This window comes from Solea solea, chromosome 14 (genome assembly GCF_958295425.1).
Source record: "Solea solea chromosome 14, fSolSol10.1, whole genome shotgun sequence".
NCBI lineage: Eukaryota > Metazoa > Chordata > Actinopteri > Pleuronectiformes > Soleidae > Solea > Solea solea.
In genome coordinates, this window is record NC_081147.1 from 7,017,324 (window position 1) to 7,038,983 (window position 21,660).

A 21,660-nucleotide genomic window follows, 5' to 3' on the forward strand; every position below is an offset into this window, starting at 1 on the left:
CTTCCTGACTGACTTCTCCGAGGAAACCAGAGGACATTTTTTATGAACGAGATGTGGCCAGTACTTCATGAAACAATGGAAAAGTGCACTATCCCTTTAAAGACAGAAGGTGTTGTGCCATGTAAAGTCCTATAGTATGAGACAATCTGATTGACTGAGTAAGTGACACGTGTCCCTGAAACTCACCAGTGGAGAGCCCGGCTGCGTCTGGCTGACCATCTGCCACTGCGGTGCCACAGTCAGAAGAGCTTGTTGCAGACGCAGGAGACGTGCAGAGGACCAGGACATGAGGTTGTGTGCAATTACAGAGTTTCCGTCTTCCGTGTCATTGTCCTCCTCTTGACTGCGACCATGGAACAGCCACTTCAGACTGGGATTAAAGGTACTTCTGAGTAAAATTTCAGCTCGCTGCAACCTCTGTGACCAGGAACCTGAAGACACAGCCAACATTTTCTGATGAAGACATGTGACAAATAATGGAGACACAAGCCAGAGGAAGAAGGGTTAAATGAATGGTTTTAAATATCAGCGGAGTTCTAGGGAAGAACGTTTTGGGGAAAATATCTAAATGTGCCGTGTTATAGATTTAAAATGTGATGTATTACAAAGTAACTACACATCACCGTCAAAACAAAACTACTCTGTATACTATTGCATGTTTCAAATGATGGTTTTGAATTGAAACTGACAAATTGTTCAGCTCTCACTTTAAGTTTGAGAAGTGAGAAACATCGTCATGAACATTTAAGCAAGTCCAGTTGCATATATCTACACTCCCACTTGTATGCACATCCTCATGTCTGAGGGAGACAAAATGTCAGATTATGAGACTAGGCATTTTTAATGAAGCACCTGCAGGGGAAAAAAGTGACTTTCTTTAAATGTGAATGGATACTATACAACTGAATAAAGTGGTGTCTTTTTCTCCCACTGTATAGAGCTGAACTGGTGTATGAGAAATATAAGAGTAATAAAAAGGTCAAAGATATTTTGATGCAGTTGATTCCACACTACATTCTGATTCTAAGCAGTGAGACCAAATGTTCTGAAACCAGACTGCATGAGGAAATTCACTTATAGATTGTGATACTGGTGGATGATATTCTCCCAAAGGACATAATGGACTCACTAAAAGTCACCGAAAAATTTATTAAAAGGTTCAGTGTGTGTGTACAATGTATGAATATTTATTGGTGAAGTTGCATGTTCCAGCTGAATATCCCCCCATTTAACTCACCCTTCCCTTCCAAGTGTGTTGGAGGACCTATGTAGCCTTCAGTTAGCATCAAAGCTCAAAAGATATTTAATTTGTCGATTGTGTGCTATTGTAAAAACATGCTGGTCCAAAATGGCAGACTCTGTAAAGCTGACCCAGCTCTTGATATAAATATAAAATGCCTATTATTCTGGGATACTGAAAAACAACAATTCATACAATCAGGTAATTGTACACTTATTGTATCTTCAGTTACAGCCAAATTAAATTAATTTCAGCTACATTTTACACACTGGACCTTTAATCATGTTACTCTGGACAAAACACTGACTGCTTTCCACCAGTACGTGGACTGTAACACCAGGGGGAATAGGACTTTAGATCTGATGTATGCAAACGTGAAGGATGCATACACAGCCACCCCTCTGCCTGCACTGGGGAAAGCTGATCACAATCTGGTCCTGTTAAAACCTCACTACATCCAAAGAGTGAGGAGGCTGCCTACAGTCACACGCTCATTCAGGAAGTGGTCTCCTGAGGCTGAACTGGCCCTACAGGACTGCTTTGAGACCACAGACTGGGATACTTTGCATGGATCCCACAATGAGAACATTGAGGCGGTGGTTGACTGCACAACTGAGTATATCAACTTCTGTATGGACGTTGTTGTTCCAGTAAGAACTGTACGCTGCTTTGCCAACAACAAGCCCTGGATTACAAGCAACATCAAGGGTCTTCTGAACCAGAAAAAGATGGCCTTCAAGGATGGTGACACCCAGGAGCTCAAGCGGATACAGAAGGAACTCAGAGTCCAGCTCAGAGAGGCGAAGGAGCAGTACAGGAGGAAGATAGAACAAAAGATGCAGGAAAACAACATGAGGGAGGTGTGGGAGGGCATGAAGACAATCACTGGCTGCAGCTCCAAGAGAAAACCCCCCATGGAGAGCGATGTGGGAAGGGCAAACCAATTAAACCAGTTCTTTAACAGGTTTGATCACCCCATCCCATTCACACATCTGAATGCTGATGCCCTCACCCCTCACCTCACCCCCCAACTCACACAAACCTCCACAAACACAGATGAGGACAACTCCCAACCCCCCACCACACCACCCACGATCACAGCAGCTCAGGTTTATGGAGAGCTGAGGAGGCTGCGCCCTAACAAAGCTGCAGGTCCAGATGGAGTGTCACCTCGACTACTGAAGGCCTGCGCGCGGGAACTGGGTCACCCCCTTCAGCACATCTTCAACCTGAGCCTGGGACTGGGGAAGGTTCCCCAGCAGTGGAAGACATCGTGCATCATCCCAGTCCCAAAGAAACCCCATCCTGGAGAGATGAACGACTTCAGACCTGTGGCCCTGACGTCGCACGTGATGAAGACCATGGAACGACTGGTGCTTCATCACCTCAGGCCACAGACCTGCCATGCCCTTGACCCCCTACAGTTTGCTTTCTGGGAAAAGGTGGGAGTGGAAGATGCCATCATCTTCCTGCAACACCGATCTCTCTCTCACCTGGACAGAGGCAGCGGTGCTGTGAGAATTACATTCTTGGATTTCTCCAGCGCCTTCAACACCATCCAGCCTCTGCTCCTGAGGGACAAGCTGTCTGGGATAGGAGTGGGTTCACACCTAGTTGCCTGGATAAGTGACTACCTGACCGGCCGACCCCAGTATGTGAGACTGGGGGAATGCAGGTCTGACACGGTGGTCAGCAACACGGGGGCGCCGCAGGGGACTGTGCTCTCTCCTGTCTTGTTTACCCTGTACACATCTGACTTTCAGCACAACTCAGAGCTCTGCCATGTGCAGAAATTTGCGGACGACACAGCCATTGTTGGCTGTATCAGGAGCGGAAAGGAGGATGAGTACAGGGAGCTCATCCAGGACTTCGTCAAATGGTGTGACAACAATCATCTGCTCCTAAACACCACCAAGACCAGGGAGATGGTTGTGGATTTCCGGAGATCCAGGGTGCACCCAGAACCAGTTCTCATCAAGGGGGACTGTGTGGTGGTGCACACCTACAAATACCTGGGAGTACAGCTGGATGACAGGCTGGACTGGACCACCAACACAGATGCTCTGTGCAGGAAAGGACAGAGTCGTCTGTACATCCTTAGAAGGCTGGCATCCTTCAACGTCTGCAGGAAGCTGCTACAGACCTTCTACCAGTCTGTGGTAGCGAGTGCCCTCCTGTACACAGTGGTGTGCTGGGGGGGCAGCCTAAAGAAGAAGGACGCTTCACGCCTGGACAAACTAATAAGGAAGGCAGGCTCTGTTGTAGGCACAGAACTGGACAGTCTGACATCCATAGCTGAGCGACGTACACTCAACAGGCTCCTGTCCATCATAGACAATCCACACCATCCACTACACAGCACCATACACAGACAGAGGAGCAGCTTCAGTGACAGACTGCTGTCAATGTCCTGCTCCACAGAAAGACTGAGGAGATCATTCCTCCCCCATGCCATCAGACTCTTCAACCTGCATCATACATGACACATACATGTACATCTCATTCTTTTTAACGCCTTTATATTTTTTATATATTTTTTCTTTTCTCCTTTTTATACATATGTTTCAGTTTATATTTAGACTGTACATAGACTTGCATGCCTCTTATGTTTCTATCGTGTAACATATTCTGGAGCTGCTGAACTGTGAATTTCTCTGTGAGATGAATAAAGTATCTATCTATCTATCTATCTATCTATCTATCTATCTATCTATCTATCTATCTATCTATCTATCTATCTATCTATCTATCTATCTATCTATCTATCTATCTATCTAATTGTGCATGGTGATCCTTGATCCATTTGGCTGTGTCATTGTGAAGTTCTCAGTCACAAGACAAACATGTGATGAATCATCTGCCAATTATGTGTTATGATGATCAGTACATTCTGTAGTAATGAGTATGTAATATGTTATTATCAGTATTGTTAAAAGCAGGGGCCTACCATTCGCAGTCACACCCTGAGTCACCAGGTATCTCCTCTGAAAGACAAAGGAGAAAAAAACAACAACATTACAAAAAATATAATTTTAGAGTCAAGTTGTAATGTAAGAAAAAACTGTAGTGTAGGTAAAACTTTTTTTTTATTTAAGGCTGTGACAAACTCTAAATATGAAGGGTTTGGGGTAAGGACACAGGTACCTTTCCTCATAGCAGAAATACTGTTGTGTCATAAGCAAAATATACAGACATAACAATAACAACAATACTAATATAATATGCACTCTTGCTTGCACAAATGCATGTTTGTGCAGTGGGGTATTTGGTGTAGCTGAAATCAACCATGCTTTTGGAGACAATAAAGAAGGATGAACAAGTGTAGATTTATGACATACTGAACATTATAGGCAAAACGCTTATATATATCTACTCTTGTCAGGTGAGAACAACAAAACTACACATTAAGAAATACAGAAACATAGAAAAATAGGATTGTATGCAACACTAACCACACACTGACAAGGCAACGACAGGAGAGGGGGGGGAGAGGAGGCAGCTGCAGCGAGCGCAGAAACGAAGCGGCCTGAGATGTAGCGGCAAATGTAGTGAGGCGTTTGTGCAAAACTGAGGAAAAACTGCAGAAAAAGTGTGGGCGTTGAACCCTCTCAGCGGGAAAAGTGTGGGTTTTAAAACACCCACCTCCCCCACGGGTAGGGTTGCCAACTTTGTCACTATGAAATAACGGACAAAGGGTGACGAGTATGGTTTTGTGTGAATATACAGTGTGTAAGATATTTTTTTATTATGGCAGCTCTTAGAGTTTGTCAGGTATTGTTTTTCATAACTGATGTGTAGTTTTATTGTGAAGGGTAGACTGGAAGTGGCGCGGTTGTTGTTGCCGGGAAGAAGGGTCATTTTACATGAAAAAAAAAAGGAAGTGGAATAAAAGTGAGACGCTGTTGGCGTCAACACCGGCCATTCGTGTCCTTCGATTGTTTATTTACGTACCCAGTATAGACGCAGTTTTGCAGAGGAATAAAATAGCAGTGACTCAGAATGTGCACCATCTGTGTGTGGCCAACTGAAAATTCCCTGACATAAAGTGCAGAAGGCTTTCGTTGAATCACCACAGACGGGCTTACCCCACGTCTTTTTAACTTCCCATAATTTGTTGTAGCTGCACAGTCTCTTCTTGTTTGCAGGTTTATCCTTTGTAGTTTAATTTGGATGAATTTGCACATTTACTTACAGTATACTGATCATGTGCGACTGATGCAGGACTCATAGCCCCACATCGTCAGGTGTCGTCGATGAATCTCAAGTGTCGGGATCAGCACTGCTGCTGTCGTTGTTGTATCATTCAGTGGTTAGATCAGTGTAGCAGTCAATAAACAGGAGAAGAGAGGGCACGTACAGGACAAATAAATAAGGCCCAATATAAGGGACGTCCCGGCTAATACGGGACAGTTGGCAACCCTACCAATGGGTGTGACGCCCCGGTGTGTGTGTGTGTGTAGTGACGCAGGGAGAGGAGAAATAGGTGTGAACTTGCGGCTCATGTATTGTTATTTTAACGCAAAATTAATTATATTAATCCAAGCACTATTGTCCCGTGTTATATCTCGTTATATATCGATATATATTAAAATATCGAGATATCACCCAGCCTACTCTAAATCATATCGATTTGACAGAAACATCAAAACCAAATGTTCGATCCAGAGATTTGTGGAGCTGCTTATCTATCTATAAATTCCTGTCTGTCTGTCTGTGACTCACATATCTATCGAACCGATGGTCCAACTGATTTCAAATTTCACAAGTCTTGCTATGGGCACAAGTAAGTGCAGCATTTTGTTAAGTTGCAAATAACAAAGTGGCTGCTGCCAAGAAACCAGCCGCTCCTCACCGATTCAATCTTCTTGCTCTATTCCTGGCCCTGAAGTGTTTGTTTGTGAATTGTTTGTTTGTCAACCATTCCTTTTTCTTTTGAGCCCATAAGCCGTTTTCCACTAACAAGGTTGTGTGCCTCCACCATTTCAGCACGCACTAACCATTTACAAAAACCAGGTCAATAATTCTATTTGATTGTTCAGGAGTAACCGCCACTCAATATCTTTGCATGTCATAAGGACTCTGTCAGAGGGTCTGGAAGACAAACTTTTGTGTGTGCAGTTAGGACTCTTGTGCAGGACTTCATAAGAGAAGTCAGCTCGCCCGTCAGTGACTTAAAGTAGCGGTAAAACCCTCCTTATTTAGTCCCGCTTGAGCTGGTCAAATAGATCCTTACCTCCACCACCACTTTGGTTGTGGAGGTGAACAATTGACTCGACTTTTCTAGCCAAAATACCTAATATGAACGCACACACAGTCTTGGCAGTGCAATCCCTATCTACGGAACCCACAGGTTAGAGATAGGATTTTTACTGAACCTTCCAATCATCGACCTAGAGTACATGTGTCACTTGAAATCCGTACTCTACGTTGATTGTTGAACTGAAACACCTCCTCGCATTTCACGAGGATCCCTCACTATACCTGACTCTGAACCCGTGCACCTAAACCAAAGATAGTCATTGGGTTTGTCCCAATAACCAAATATCTGTGTAGTCTCAGACTTTTTGCATCTGAGTAAATGTGCCAGGGCAGCATGTCTGTTCAAGAAACCAGACATGAGGACTCAGGTAAAGTGGATGGTGTCCTGATGACGTGACCGGCATGACACAGCTATTAAGGTGCACCTGCCAGAATAGATTGTTTTTTTTAAATGGTTCCTCCAGGAACCACTGTGCATGCTGATGACCTAGGCCTCCACTCGCCTTGATTCCAATCAACAAGACTGGGAGACCACAATCATGGATGCCCTTTTAACTGTCACATCACAGTAAACACCAACCTGAGGTTGAGCTTGAGGGAACTAAATGGTGAAGTTCAGTCCCAAAGGTACTGAACCCAGTGGCTTGATTACCTGAACAGGCCTGTTCTAGAGACAATCTAGCTTACTGCCCTTGACCTTCTCCTTAGCTGATGGGCCATCACGGCTCCTGTTGCACATTACATTTACTGATACACCCAAAACAACAGACCTGGGGCCTCATGTATAAAGGAGTGTGGAGCTTTCATACTAAAAGACGGCGTACGCACAAAATTTGAAAAGTAAGTACACAAAGAAAATCTCAGATTTATAAAACCGTGTGTACGCCAAGTCCTGCGCACTTTTTCTTTATACATCCCATCAAACGTGAACCTGAAGGGGTGAATGAGTAACACACCACGCCCCTGTTCCACCCACAAATTAATATACAAATGACTCTAAAACGCCATCTCTGACACCTTCTTCCTGAAGAAAAAGGACAAATGAGGCAGCAAAGAAAGAGGGAAATAAAAGAAAAAGGAGGAAAGTGCTGTATAAATTATGAAATTATAAATTTATGATGTATAAATCTGTAAAAATATATTACTTTCTTTGTTTTGTTTTTTTTGGAATTAGTGATAAATATAATAATAATAGTCACAGCGACTGCTCTCATATTAATATTAATATTGATGCTTAACATTGATCCTGTGCATGTTTCTTTCTGGTGTAACATGTATGTTTACACATGACTTATCCGTGTGAGCTGAATTTACAGATCATTTCAACAATCTATAAGTGTCACATGTCATCATCTATCAGGAGATCATGACAGTGTGGATACCTGACAGAAAATGGCAATGAATCCACATTTTTGCAAAGATTTAGGCTTTTAAAGGCTGTGGTCTTAAACTTTTGATCAGCTGATGAACAGCCTATTTCAGTTTAATGGTTGTTTGCAAGAAATTGCTTACTCTACTTAGAAGCACTACTTAGAACCTTCTTAAGATCCAACAGTGCAAAATGTTAATTCTTGCAATTTTTCAATTGGTCTTAAAATTTTGATCAGGAGTGTATGCCCGTAAGAGCTGCACAGCTGGTATAGCTGTTGCTACACCAAATGTGCAGCAAGAAGCAGCAAGAAGAACCGGGTTCGAGCCCCGGTTGGAACAAGGGCCTTTCTGCATGGAGTTTGCATGTTCTCCCCATGTGTGCGTGGGTTTTCTCTGGGTTCTCCGGCTTCCTCCCACAGTCCAAAAAACATGTGATATGGGGATTAGGTAAATTGGACACCCTAAATTGACCGTGAATGTGAGAGTGAATGGTTTGTCTCTATGTGTGTGTGTGTGTGTGTGTGTGTGTGGCCCTGCGATGGACTGGTTTACTGTCCAGGGTGTACCCCACCTATCGCCCGATGTCCGCGGAGATTGGCACAGCACCCCCCGCGACCCTCTGGTGGAGGAACACACCACTGATTCACTTTTACTAAACATCAAAACTCCCATTATAAATGACAAAAAGTAATTATGTATATTATATCATATATACATATATCACACATTATATACTTAAGTAAAGTTTGATTTTTTTTCCTTATTAATTTTCAATTACCACAGTCAGGGATATGCCAATGATTAGCAGCAACATCTTTAACATCATTTACATCTAGCAAGCAAGATGAAGAATATTGTTGTAACTAACCCAAATATTTGACTGGTACTGTATGATAGAAAGTATTAGTAGAAAAGTAGTAGTAGTAGTAGAAAATGTGGTCACAAAGGACTACAACAGACTGTTCTTTGGTTCACCCACGTTTTTGGGATTGTTAAATATTTTTAAATAGAATAGAATAGAATAGAATAGAATAGAAATACTTTATTCATCCCCAAGGGGAAATTGTTTTAACATAGCAGCAATGCAACAAATATTATAAACATAAAACGTAAAATGTGCAACAGTGGGAAAAAATAGTGCAATAATGAAGGAGTAGCATAATGGAGTGCAATGTCATACTGCAAATGATCTACAGTTCGGCACTGTTCGGCTTGATCCTTGTGTCGGAGGTCTCCGGAGCACAGACTCAGTCTGATCTAGTCACATACAGCGGTACCTCGCCACTCGCAATCAGCGGTGCTGTCCCTAGACACACCAGACTCCTCTGGTAAATATTCAGATTTTAGACATTTCACTGGTAGTTGTTGGAGACTAACCCACGTTTTAGGTGTTGGACGTCTCTTCCTATGACAGCACTCTCGCTGTTTTCCTTCCAAGCTGCCATGTTGATATTGTCTGATAACAAGTGGGGGAGGGGAATGGAGCAGAGGGGACAGGAGCTGAGAGAGCAGTAGACAACCGTTTTCACCCAAGTTAAGGAAAAATCGATTTTCATTTTTTAAACATCGTCCAAACAAATTAATTCTAATTTCGATTTTTGTTGTTCCGCTGCTGAGTGTGGAGCGCACCTCATGCAGTCACTGTGGCGACTTGTCTCGCCCCGCTGTGAGCGCATAGACAGGTCCTGTGGTGGGAAAATGTCTGTATAAACGGTAACATTCACAGACTGGCCTGGCTCTGCCTGTGTCGAGTTTGTGTGGTTTAGATTGCCATCAACTCTCACGCATGCGATCCTTTTGTTTCATTCACAGAACATGCTGTGCTTTCAAACACATCTTTATATTCAAATGCGACCCTCTCTCTTTCTTTCATTCATGAATGAGTTTCCTCATAGTTGCATAGATTTTCATTATGCATTAATTTTCACTTTCAGTGAATTTGATTGTTTAATTGATTCTTGTTATTTGATTTAATAAATTATTACTTTTATTCACTTGAAGGAACGCTCTGTGTCTTTTGTACACGAATACTGTGACAAATGGAGGTTAAGAGGGTCTGTGCTCGGATTCATACCTTCAATACTGTTCAATTGGGATATCTTTGATATTATACTCAATTTACAGTGATTATTTAGCCTGATTTTAAAAAGGCATAGATTGATTGTCTTTTCCCTGTTTTCAGGGTGGTGCCCTGATCTAAACTTAATTAACATTTAACAGTTTTCAAAATATTTAATACAAAATATTATTAAAATTATTTTATTTTTTTTACTTTCTTTCTAACTGGAATGAAATACTCTGTGTGTGTGTGTGCGTGTGTGTAACATCACCTCGTCAGACCAGGCTCTTCATCAGGAAGCTTCAAAATATGTGGCTTGGTGTGATCCATCCCATACAGTGTAACTCAGCTGTGAACAGGCAGCACAGACAAATACAAGGGCTTTAATACTTCCGTGAGTGCAGTGGCTCTCAAAACGAGGAAATTACAAAAGACACACATGTTGGGTTAAGGTTAGTTTTAGACTCTAACTGACCACAGGAGTGACTGTAAATGTTTGTTTGTCTCTGTATGTTGGCCCTGTGATTTTCAGAGGCTTTATATGAATGACCTACTTTTAGGGCTGACAAACCAAGTCCATAATACAAATTATTACAATCACATTTGTACAGTATTTGTATACTGTATGTTTAATAACTGAATCACAATTTCATTGTATTGTATGCATTATGGAAAACAAACACGTTTGTAGGCAGCATCATAAATTAGACCAAACAAAAGCAAATTTAACAGGATAAATGAATGTAAAAGATATGACCACTCAACTTTGCATTGTTTCCATTATATCTGTGTTTGTTTTTTTAATGTCTCTTTACAGTGACTTGAACCAACTATTGAAGAAAGTTGCTTGATAAATCCAATCAGTCTCATCTTGAAGGGGATCATTGGCTGCAAGTCAATAACAATAAATGTGTAAAATGTGTGAGGATGAGCAGGAACATGGGGCCTGTTGCACAAAAGTAGAATTAAGATATCCAGGATATCTGAGAAAGTCTTAACCTATGCTAAATCCTGGCCATCCAAAACAGGATGAGGAGGTGCAGCTTGGTCAAGTCAGGTGTAATTTATCCTGGTAAGTGTGTGTTCAAGTCTCTTTGAAGTAGACCGATCACAGATTTACTGATGCAGAAATGGAGAAGACGTGTGTCACCAAGCGAAAAACAGCTTTTAATATAAACACAAAGATGAAACACTTGATGTGTAAAAAATGCGATAGTCGCTTTTAATAAGATCAGTGGACAAGTCTGAATGGTGGATGGACTGAATGCATAAGTAACCCAATATAACTACTTAGAAAGCTTATTTGAGCAAATTAACCGTTTTAATTCGGTTCTATACTGTAGACTGAGGTTGGATACATCAGGATTTCATGTAAGAAAAAAGCAGAGGTAAATAAAAATGTCATCATCATACTTGCAATTTAAATAGTTGACCTTGCTGTTTGATTAAATAAAAAGAAAAAGAAAGTTGTTCACTTTGCAGTGTAAAATGTCCTTCTTGTTTGTCCTGAGGGACGTTTGATGTGGATCTGTGTTCAGCCCAGTGACCAATAACATGAAAGAAAACTGTAATACGTGAGTTTTTCTACTGTACTTTAAAGAACATGTATTCTGAAAATACCGATTAATATTCTTATAGTGACATTTGTGTTATAGCAGTTTATGGCCAGTAGGAGGTGCTATAGGGTATTCTGCATACAGTCACTGAAGAGACGTTACCTGCATTAAAACCAGCTAAATGAAAGATAAAGTTTCATGTATTGATATGCAGAGAAATCACAAATACATGATCACTGACTTTATCACATACAGTTCTGATAGTAAATCATGTCTTTATTTAAATGTTCCACTTGTCCATATGAATATAAGAACATAATAATAATGTCATCCCTGTCAGATGTCGGTGGTGAGTCATGGCTCTGTGCTGTGTGATGATTCATTTTGAACACCATCACCTGATAATTAATCAGTCTAATAATCTCATGCACGTAATTGTCCTGAAACAACCGTGTCCCGTCAGAACGTTTGTAAAACCTGTAAGTATCAGCGCTTCATCATCTAAAATATCATTGTGTCACAAACACAGATGAATGAATGAGTATTTTATATAATTGCTCTCGTCACTGACTTGAATGAAACCACTTTAACAACCTCAGCTGTTTCTAATCATCTCAACAACTGCACACATATATCACGATAAAAACGTTTTAATCGCGAACATCGATCTTTATGCAATCATTCAAGACTAATCGGAATTATAATCACATTGAACCACATGTAATCACTGTAATATTGTAATGCAGGTTAATACAACTCCAAAAAGATCGTGAATAACGTGTAAAACACGTTTATTTCGAATCAGATTAATAGCTCGCTGGACGGATTGAGCACCAGGATTAACACATCCTGTTGCTTAGCCCAGGCCAACCGCAAAGAATAAATCGCCATGGTAATTTATCCGCCATGCTTTCGTGCAACCGACCTGAGGCTAAATTCAGCCAGGATAAGTAACATAGCCCGGCTTGATCCCTTATCCCAGTTTCGTGCAACAGGCCCCTGATGACGGCGTTCATTCATTTCATGAAGCAGCAACACTTTAACACTTTAACACACCTCTCTCTCTCTCGCTCTCTCTCAACATCAGACATGGAGCCTTCAAGTCCATCCCCGCAGCATCGGGCACAGTGTGTGTGCGTGGGCCGGGCTGTGCCGGGCTGTGCCGGGCTGCGCCGGGCCAGTGTCCGAGTGAGCGGAAGAACCGGATCAGCAGCGCTGGTTCTTGTTGCTGTTGTTACCCAGGTCTGCTCCACACTGTGTTCACTGACTTAGGACTTTGTCAAGACTGACATGTCAATCCACTGCTCTCCTGGAAAGAGAGGTTGAAAATAGCACCTGAAAACAAAAACACAGGATGTAGCAGCGGCCAATCAGGAGACAGCGTCCCGGGCTTCTTCTTCTTCTACTTCTTCTACTTCATCTTCTTTTCTGAGGTTTAATGGCGGTTGGCAAACAACGATTTAGTGCATTACCGCCACCATCTGGTATGGAGTGTGGATCGAAATGTTAATCCAACTGAACTATTACTTAAAAGTGAAAAAAATATATAATAATAATATATATAAAGTATGTATGTATACATATACAAACTGCAGTAATATTTTGTAGCACTCACTTTGGTTCTCGCTAACAACCTCTACCAACTCCCATTCCTCATCAATGTCTCTCAGCTTTCTAATCATCACTTCTCTCTCCCTTTGATATTTTTGACATTGTGTAATAATATGATGAATGGATTCCTCCTGCCCACAGTGATCACATCTGTCTGTATTGTGTTTATTGATAAGAAATCATGTGTTGTTTAATTCCATATGGCCAAATCTGATCCTCGATATTATATTTTCCTCTTTCCTGCTTCTTTCTGTGCGCCTAGCCACTCCCACTTTTCTTTGGATACTGTAAAACCATCTTCCTTTCCTCTCCTCCTATTGTTTTTGCCATCTCTCCTTTAGTTTTTGTTTAATGATGCTGTTTATTTCTGTTTTGCTTAATTTTATTGCTAGATCTATATTATTATGTCCTGTTGCTGCTTTTGCCACCTTGTCTGCTATTTCGTTGCCTTTAACCCGTGTAATGTGTGCTGGTATCCATAAACATATAGTCCCATCATCTGAATTCTATATAATGTTTGTTGTATTTCTATAATGAGGTCTTGTCTGCTTTCAGAATGGCTGGATTGTAAGCTTATGAGTGATGAACTTGAGTCTGAACAGATGATTGTTTTCAGTGGTTATATTTCTGCTAATATAATAGCAGTAAGTTCTCCTGTGTACACTGATACATTATCACTTAATCATTTCTGTTGTTTAATTTGAAATTCTGGTATGAAGACTCCTATTCCTGTTTTTTGGGATAGGTTTTTTGATGCATCTGTGTATACTTGGATGTATCCATGATAACTGTCTATATAATCTTGTATTAACTGTGGGTTCTGGCTCTGGATAGCTTTGTTTTCCTTCTCTAACCATGTAAGATCTATGGTGGCATCTGGAAGAATCCATGGTGCTATTGTCGACAGTGGTACTGTTGGGCTAACGCTGTATTGGTCTACTGTAAGCTCTGATGCCGTCTGATTGATTGTCCAGCCAAAGCTTTTTTGTTTTCTTTCTAGTCTGGTCCAGTAGTTCAATGAGTTCTGTATCCTTCTTAATTCTAGTGGCATTTCCCCCATTTCTACTTGGAGTGCTGATGTCGGGGTTGTTTTAAAAGCTCCTGTGCATAACCTTAGTGCCTGATACTGTAGTGTATCCAGTTTTTTGAGATGTGTGCTTGCTGCAGATCCATACACCACACAACCATAATCTAAAATCTAAAAAAATAATTGCCCACCCCTGCCTTAAAGCATTCCTATCTGCCCAACTAAACATCTCATTATATTCAATATTTTCTTACATTTGTCCATTCATTTTTGAATATGTAACTTCCATGTAACTTTCTCATCAAACCATATCCCTAATAGTTTAAAGAATTTCCCTCTCTGCAACTCCTGATTGTATAGTTTCAGTTTTACTCTATCTTCTATTCTTTTATTTGTAAATATCATCGTCTTTGTTTTATTAACTGAGAATTTGAATCCCCATTTATATGCCCATTCTTCTATTTTCATAATATCCCCTTGGACTTTTTTTTTACAATGAAATCTATGTTTCTAATCCCTCTTCCAAATTGGCCCATCATTGCCCATGCAAATAAAGAACATCCAGAATCCTTTTCTATTTCATTATAAATGTCATTTATCATGATGGAGAACAATAACAGACTTATTATGCTTCCCTGAGGTGCTCCGATTTTTACCACATACTTCCTTGAAAATGTTTTCCCTACTCTAACCTGTATTGTTCTTCCTCTCAAAAAATCCTTAATCCATTTATACATTCTTCCATTGACCCCTAATTTAGACAGTTTAATTAAAAGTCCCTCTCCCCACATCATATCATATGCCTTCTCTATGTAAAAAAAAAACAGCCACTACACTCTCTTTGTTTATCTGTGCTTTTCTAATTTCATGTTCTAAGCAGATTACTGGGTCCATAATACATCTTCCTTTCCTAAAGCCACTCTGGTATTTAGTTATATAGCCTTTACTTTCTATATAATAAGTTAGTCTTTCATTTATCATTATTTCCATTATTTTACAGATGTTGGATGTTAGGGCCTATAGTTTTCAGGGTTAGTTTTGTTCTTTCCTGGTTTAGGTATCGGAATTATAACAGCTTCCTTCCAGCTCCCAGACTTTATTATATAGTTCTAATAATTTTCTTTCTCGTCTGAGGTGGTACAGGTGCTGCCTTGCTCTCTTTACCAGGGTGGAGATGTGTGTGGTCCAGGTTAGGTCCTCGGGGATGTGGACACCGAGGTACCTGTAGCTGCTAACTCTCTCCACCGGGGTCCCGTAGATCCTGAGGGGGGTGTGATGGCTCCTCTGCTTCTCACCCCTGAAATCGACAACTATCTCCTTGGTCTTAGAGACGTTCAGGTCCAGGTTGTTTTTCTGGCACCATGTCGACAGTGTATCCACCTCCTCCAGATAGGCCTCTGTTGTTCAAGATCAGGCCAACCACCACCGTGTCGTCTGCAAATTTCACGATGATGTTGGAGGGGTGAGTGGCTCTGCAGTCATGGGTGTAGAGAGAGTAGAGCAGAGGGCTCAGGACGCAGCCTTGGGGGGCTCCGATGTTGAGGGTGCGTGGGCTGGAGGTGTGGTTCTCTATCCTCACCACCTGTGGTCTGTCCGTCAGGAAGCTCTGGACCCAGAAGCAGAGTGAGTTCAGCCCCAGGTCCTTGAGCTTTGACACCAGTCTGTGGGGAACTATGGTGTTGAATGTGGAGCTGTAGTCAATGAACAGCAGCCGCACATAGTTCCCCTTTCCGCTGTCCAGGTGGTAGAGGGTGGAGTGGAGGACGTGGGTGATGGCATCATCAGTGCTCCTATTAAGGCGATAGGCGAACTGAAGAGGGTCAAGTGAGCTGGGCAGTGAAGCGCAGATGAAGTCCTTGATCAGTCTTTCAAAGCACTTCATCACTAGGAGGTGAGTGCTACTGGGCGGTAATCATTGTTGCAGGCAGGACGGGGCTTCTTTGGAACAGGGATGATGGTGGACCGCTTGAAGCAGGCAGGGACAACGGAGTGAGCCAGGGACAGGTTAAAAATAGAGGTGAAGACAGGGGCTCTCTGCCCAGCAGATGATTTCAGCACCCAGCCGGGAATGCTGTCAGGGCTGGCAGCCTTCCTGCTGTTCACACGCCTCAGAGCTCTCCTCACGTCATGCTCTGAGAAGGACAGTGGATGGTAATCACCGGTGTTTAAGCTGGGCTCCTCCGCGTTAGCGCTAGCTGCGACGCTAGAGGTCTCGAAGCGTGTGAAAAAGGAGTTCAATTCCTCTGCTAGCGAAGGATCCACAGCACCCGATGATTCTTTACGTCCTCTATAGTCCGTGATATTCCGAAGTCCCTGCCGTTTGGCAGCCCTCACCTTCCTCCGGAGCTCATAGGACGCCGCTCTGTAAGGGACCATGTCACCGGTGATTAGTCCGTAGTTGTAGGACGTTGTTCGGGCCTTCAGAGCCTCGTGAATAGTTCCATCGACCCACGGTTTCTGGTTTGGGAAAACCTGCACAGTTACCACGGGGACGATATCATCTATAAGCTTATGAAGTCTGTCACCACTTCCGTAAACGGACTGACGTCATCGCCGCAGGACTCCTGGAACATGTCCCAGTCCACGTCGCACAGTGCGTGCTGCAGCGTGGCCTCTAATTGGGCAGACCATCGTCTGACCTGCCTCGTTGCCGGGGCAACCGCCCTTAGCTTCTGTTTATACTCCGGCATGAGGAATATGACAGCGTGGTCTGCCTTACCGAAAGCCGGCAGTGCTGTGGCTTTGTAGCTGTCCTTGAGAAGGGTATAGCAGAGGTCCAGCGTGTTACCTCCTCTGGTCGGGAATGTCACATGTTGGAAAAGGTTCGGCATAACTTTTGTGAGATTGACTTTGTTGAAATCACCTATCACGATGAGGGCAGTGTCTGGGTGCTTGTTGTGGTGTTTGTTTATTGTGTCGTGAAGTGAAGCCAAAGCAGTGTCCATATCCGCATGTGGTGGGATGTAAACGGCAACAATGGTGACCGACGTGAGTTCCCTGGGCAATCGTGAGTGGAGATGTCCCTGCAACACTCAGAAGTAAACTGCGGTCATAGACTATCGTTGCGGGAGACGTTAACACAAGAGAAAAGATGAAAGTCGCATAAATAACAAACAAAAATCACAGTCTCAGGCGTCTCCTCCTGTTGACTGCCACACCCCTCCCCAGAACAGCTACCCCAAACCCTAATACCCAGTGCTTAATTTGTAAATCATAAGGTGCCGGAACGCAAAGTACATATGATAGCTCAGAGATGACGTGACGGGCACAGGTCCCAGAACGTATACAGAAAACGTGCTGAAAACAACATGAAAATGCCCACTTGCCACACTGTGGGACTTACAAGCCTCAATTTCAAATAATATCCATGGTATAAATGTTATGACGATAATTTACAATTATTTTAGGCTATACACAAATGCCCACATCACCACAAGTGGGACTGAGTATACAGTCAGCAATTCATTTCTCAAGAGGTCTAATGTGTAAAAAAAAAATGGGCTTTTAATAAATCACACATATCTTCGATTATTATTATTCAAAGATTGGCACAGCGGCCTATTAATAGACAGTATGCTCACCATTTAGTTGTCCAAAACACCCCACATCACGAGCATGTCCGGATTCTCCTCCTCCTCTTTTTTCCGGCTTTTACTGCGTGTGTCTGTGGCAGTTCTGTGTCCTTTGGCCACCCACGACCTCACGTACAGGACTGGATTAAATTTAGCCAGGTGGGGTCCAACAAGATTTAGGAAGAGTAGCGCTGATATGGTGGATGTAAGCAAAGAGGCACGGTTGGGAGTACAAATCAAGTTAATAGGCCAGTACTGTGCCTAAAGCAACTTCAACTCGTCAATGAGCTTATTATATCCAGTTTTATCTGGCACCCAGCCTCCTTGAGACAACATACGATCCTCCAAGTTTTTGGCCACAGTTAGGAAAAACTGCTTGGGGTCGAGTGTTCTGTTGCTTGATTTTCCTCCATTCAGCTTGATGCCATGGAAAGAGTTTTCCTCAATTTCCCTTTGGTTCAGTTCAGTGAAGCGCCCTGGCCGATCCGACATGGCCTCAAGTACCCTGATTTCCCGACAAATTGTCTTGTGTGCTGAAATGATGGTAATGTCTCGTTTTTGAAGCTCGACTGAGAGCTCGGATAATTCTTGCAATGCATCGCACATTATGCCTAAGTTGTTCACAAACGCATGCGAAGATATGCGCATAGCTAGCCCACTGTATGTTTGCTTTGTGACACTATCACGGGAGGGATCTTCTGATGCCGTTTTGAAATGCTGGTGAAGTGCTGGGTAGTTCTTCCACACTGCTTCAACGGTTCTAAAACTTGATGCCACCCATCTAGTGTCTAAAATACGACCTATTTTACATAGCTGGACATCCAAGCTCTCAGCAGACTCTCTCAGCTCCATTCGTTTTTTGATAGATGTGCTATACAGTGCGTATAACTTGTCCATCAATATTTTAAAGTGATTTATAGCGCCCATCTCTTTCACTACGTCTGCGACTGCAAGCTCAAGCCTGTGGGCTGAGCAGTGCCACACAGTAATGTTGGGGAAAATGACCTGGAGCCGACTCGCCACTCCACTTTTACGCCCTAACATAACAGAAGCACCATCACTCCAATGAGGGTTTAAGAGAGAAAATCCTGTGTCAAATGTAGGCGCTCCAGAGCAGACAACAATTTGTGGACAATACCTTGGGCAGTTAGATCATCTAGCTCTACGAGTTCAGTAAAAATGTTTGTAGGCTTGTCCATATCAGGCAACTGAGCCCTAAGGTATATTATCAAGCAGCTCTTTTTGCTTAAACTGGTCGACTAATCCAGCATTAAACTGAGTTTGGGAGTGCACTGTACTATTTTTTCAAACAGTTTTCTTTTCATTTCTTCAGAAATATGTTTCTGTATGTTTACACACGCAACATTGGAATGTAAAATTCTCCCCATATCAAGTCCATTTAATTCTTGGCAATCAATCTCATGTTCGAAGCCATATGCGGGACGGTGGCGTTTAGCCTCCTTGTACGCGAGCTGTAGTGGCCATCTGTTCAGACTGACTATTAATTATAGACTGTCCTAAAGTGTCCACTTTTGCCTTCTCAAGAATGCTTGCTGCTGCTAGGTGAGCCTTGGTACGGGCATGTTCAAATACTTTTTTTCTGAGTGCGCGTTGCTGTTTTTTTATATCTGGAGCAGATGAGGTTACTGTGCATGAAACCCACTCTTTTGAGAGTTTCATCCCCCTTGTCTTCTCTGCCCCCAAAGTCCCCACCGCCTTACACGTTGTGCAGCCAAAACCTGAATTTTCCATAAGAAGCCAGGGGTAGTAAGTCTGCTTCACTTTTAACTGAGCTGCTGTCCAAACAGTTGTGCATCCCATCCCTGACCTGTAGCTGGACATCCCACACTCCTGTCCGCTCAATGCGCTCTCCTCTCCTTTTGAATCTTCCTGTGGTAAGCCATTTGATGTTGCGGTTCCCGCCTCTTGCTCCGGCTGTTGTACTAGCTGATGCCAGGGTACCCACCTGTTGCTCCGGCTGTTAGTGGTCCACCTGGCTGACTGCTAGCGCTGGAGCTGGCTCCTGCTCCGGCTGGCGGTGAACCTGACCAGCTGCTGCCACGGTGCCAGCCTCCTGCCCCGGCTTGGCTAGCTGTCGGTTAACCCGGCTAGCTGTTGTGGTGCAAGCCTCCTTCCGCACCCGGTTTTGACCATCAACATGACCGCTGCAGCTGCCCACATTGCCGCTTGTGGAGGCTTTTCTGACTCGTTTTGAAGTGTCATGCAACTCTTCCTTCTTTTTGTGGCCTTGAGTCAGGACTTTTTACTGCTGTTTTATAACTAATCTGCAAGCCTAAACACGTTAGAGAAATATATCTCATACATAATCAAGATTTTGGAAAGTCAGAGCACATCGTCAGAGTGTTTTATTTTGGATATACAGAGGGACAGTGACACATTATTTGCATCACATACAGGCACTGTTTGTGAGGTATTACCATAGGATAACACTATTCACTGAGCCTTATAAAATAGAACAAAATTCAGTGAAGGCTTCAGCCATGTTTCCTGAATACAAATAACATCCGGTTTTCCAACCAGTTCTCTGAGAAAATGCTTGAACTCCTGACCGTTAGCCAGTAGGCTACGAGCATTCCACTGTAAGAGAACCACCATTATAACCTCAAGAGTCCCAGGCAGCCTGTAGGTCCCTCTGTATCTCCTCCCAAGACAGCCCCTCTACTCCCAGATGACTCACAGCTGTCTTAACCACTAGCTGAATCTTAGCCGTCTTTGATGTGACCCCATATGTGCAATTAATCACACCTGCTATGAAAGTGACCAGCGCCTTCTTTTCTATCTTTCTTTTCTCATCTTCTGTTGGTTTTAATCCAGGCAGTTCTAGGGCTGGGTACCGAACTTTGGTTCTTTTATGGTACCAACCGAAATGCTTCAATAGTACCCGGTATCAAAACATGCCTTGTTTTTCGGTCCTAAGTTTCAGCACCTATGGAGTTAATCACATGGTCAAGATCTGGTAATGCTGCCGGCGATTGGCTGTAACGTTACACGTGTTAACGACGTGCAGGAAGAACACAATGCAGTTGCGCCCACAGACCGGGTTCACGTGTATCTGTGTTGTTAACTACACGTGTGTTGCGACTCGTGACGAAGGGATTAAAAACGCTCCCGAGGTTGAAAATGTGGTTCCATTTCAACAAAAGTAATACTAATATAGTGCACAATATTTGTAAAATAGATATCACCACTAAGGTCGGCAACACGACAAATTTAACAAAGCACCCGAACGCACACAGCATCAACCTCAGAGCAGAAATATGCTTAGTGTTTGATGTGAGAAGAGTGGAGCGCAGCCATCCACCTCCTCTCAACCACAGCTCTACTGTGGATGTTACAGAGCCACAATTTAAAAATGTAAAATCACCACCACCAGACTCCGCTTCATCCATGACGAGTACAGAGTACTGACGGCACTGTGTCAGGAGATTTCAACAGGTAAGTTTACGTGTTGTACAGTATGTTTGTTTAAGTTAACCTTACTGCAGCGTAATATGTGCTTGAGCTGGGATCCATGTAACGCTAATTTAAGATATTAGTGTGTAGTTTTATGTTATGGCTATATAGCTAACTAAATGAAAAGCTAACCGTAAGAATTTCTGGGATTTGAACTCAGGTGTCCTGAGTGAAAGTCAAGAGCCTTAACCCTAGGCTACAGGAGAGTTGGAGGACTTCAGTGCAGATAGAGACAGGCACAATCCAGTAAGGTTCAGTCACTTTCTTTACTTGAAGCAATCAAAGATAGTTCACAAACATCCAGGTCAAAGTACATCCAAACGTAGAAATCCAAAGAGTCAAACTTGAAACTAAACAGGAATAAAAGTAGACTTAGGCTCACTAGCCAGGTATACAAGAAAAACAACATACGCATACTGTCACAACCTAGTTTCAAATCAAGACTGAGCAAAGGCACATAAATCAGGTGGCTTTTAAAGGGTAAGTTAACG

The 21,660-nt window shown here is 42.8% G+C and overlaps 1 protein-coding gene across 1 annotated transcript in view; it reads right to left on the minus strand.

Annotated features, from left to right (window-relative positions):
* Positions 1-16,005, minus strand: part of ccdc142 (coiled-coil domain containing 142) — a 34,248-nt gene extending 18,243 nt beyond the window's left edge. The window contains exons 1-4 of the mRNA XM_058650549.1: positions 15,544-16,005; positions 15,288-15,476; positions 4,188-4,224; positions 187-431 (exon numbers count right to left, since the gene is read on the minus strand). Coding sequence (XP_058506532.1) covers positions 187-431; positions 4,188-4,224; positions 15,288-15,476; positions 15,544-16,005 — 933 coding nt within the window. The remainder of the gene's footprint in view (positions 1-186; positions 432-4,187; positions 4,225-15,287; positions 15,477-15,543) is intronic.
* Positions 16,006-21,660: the final 5,655 nt, after the last annotated feature.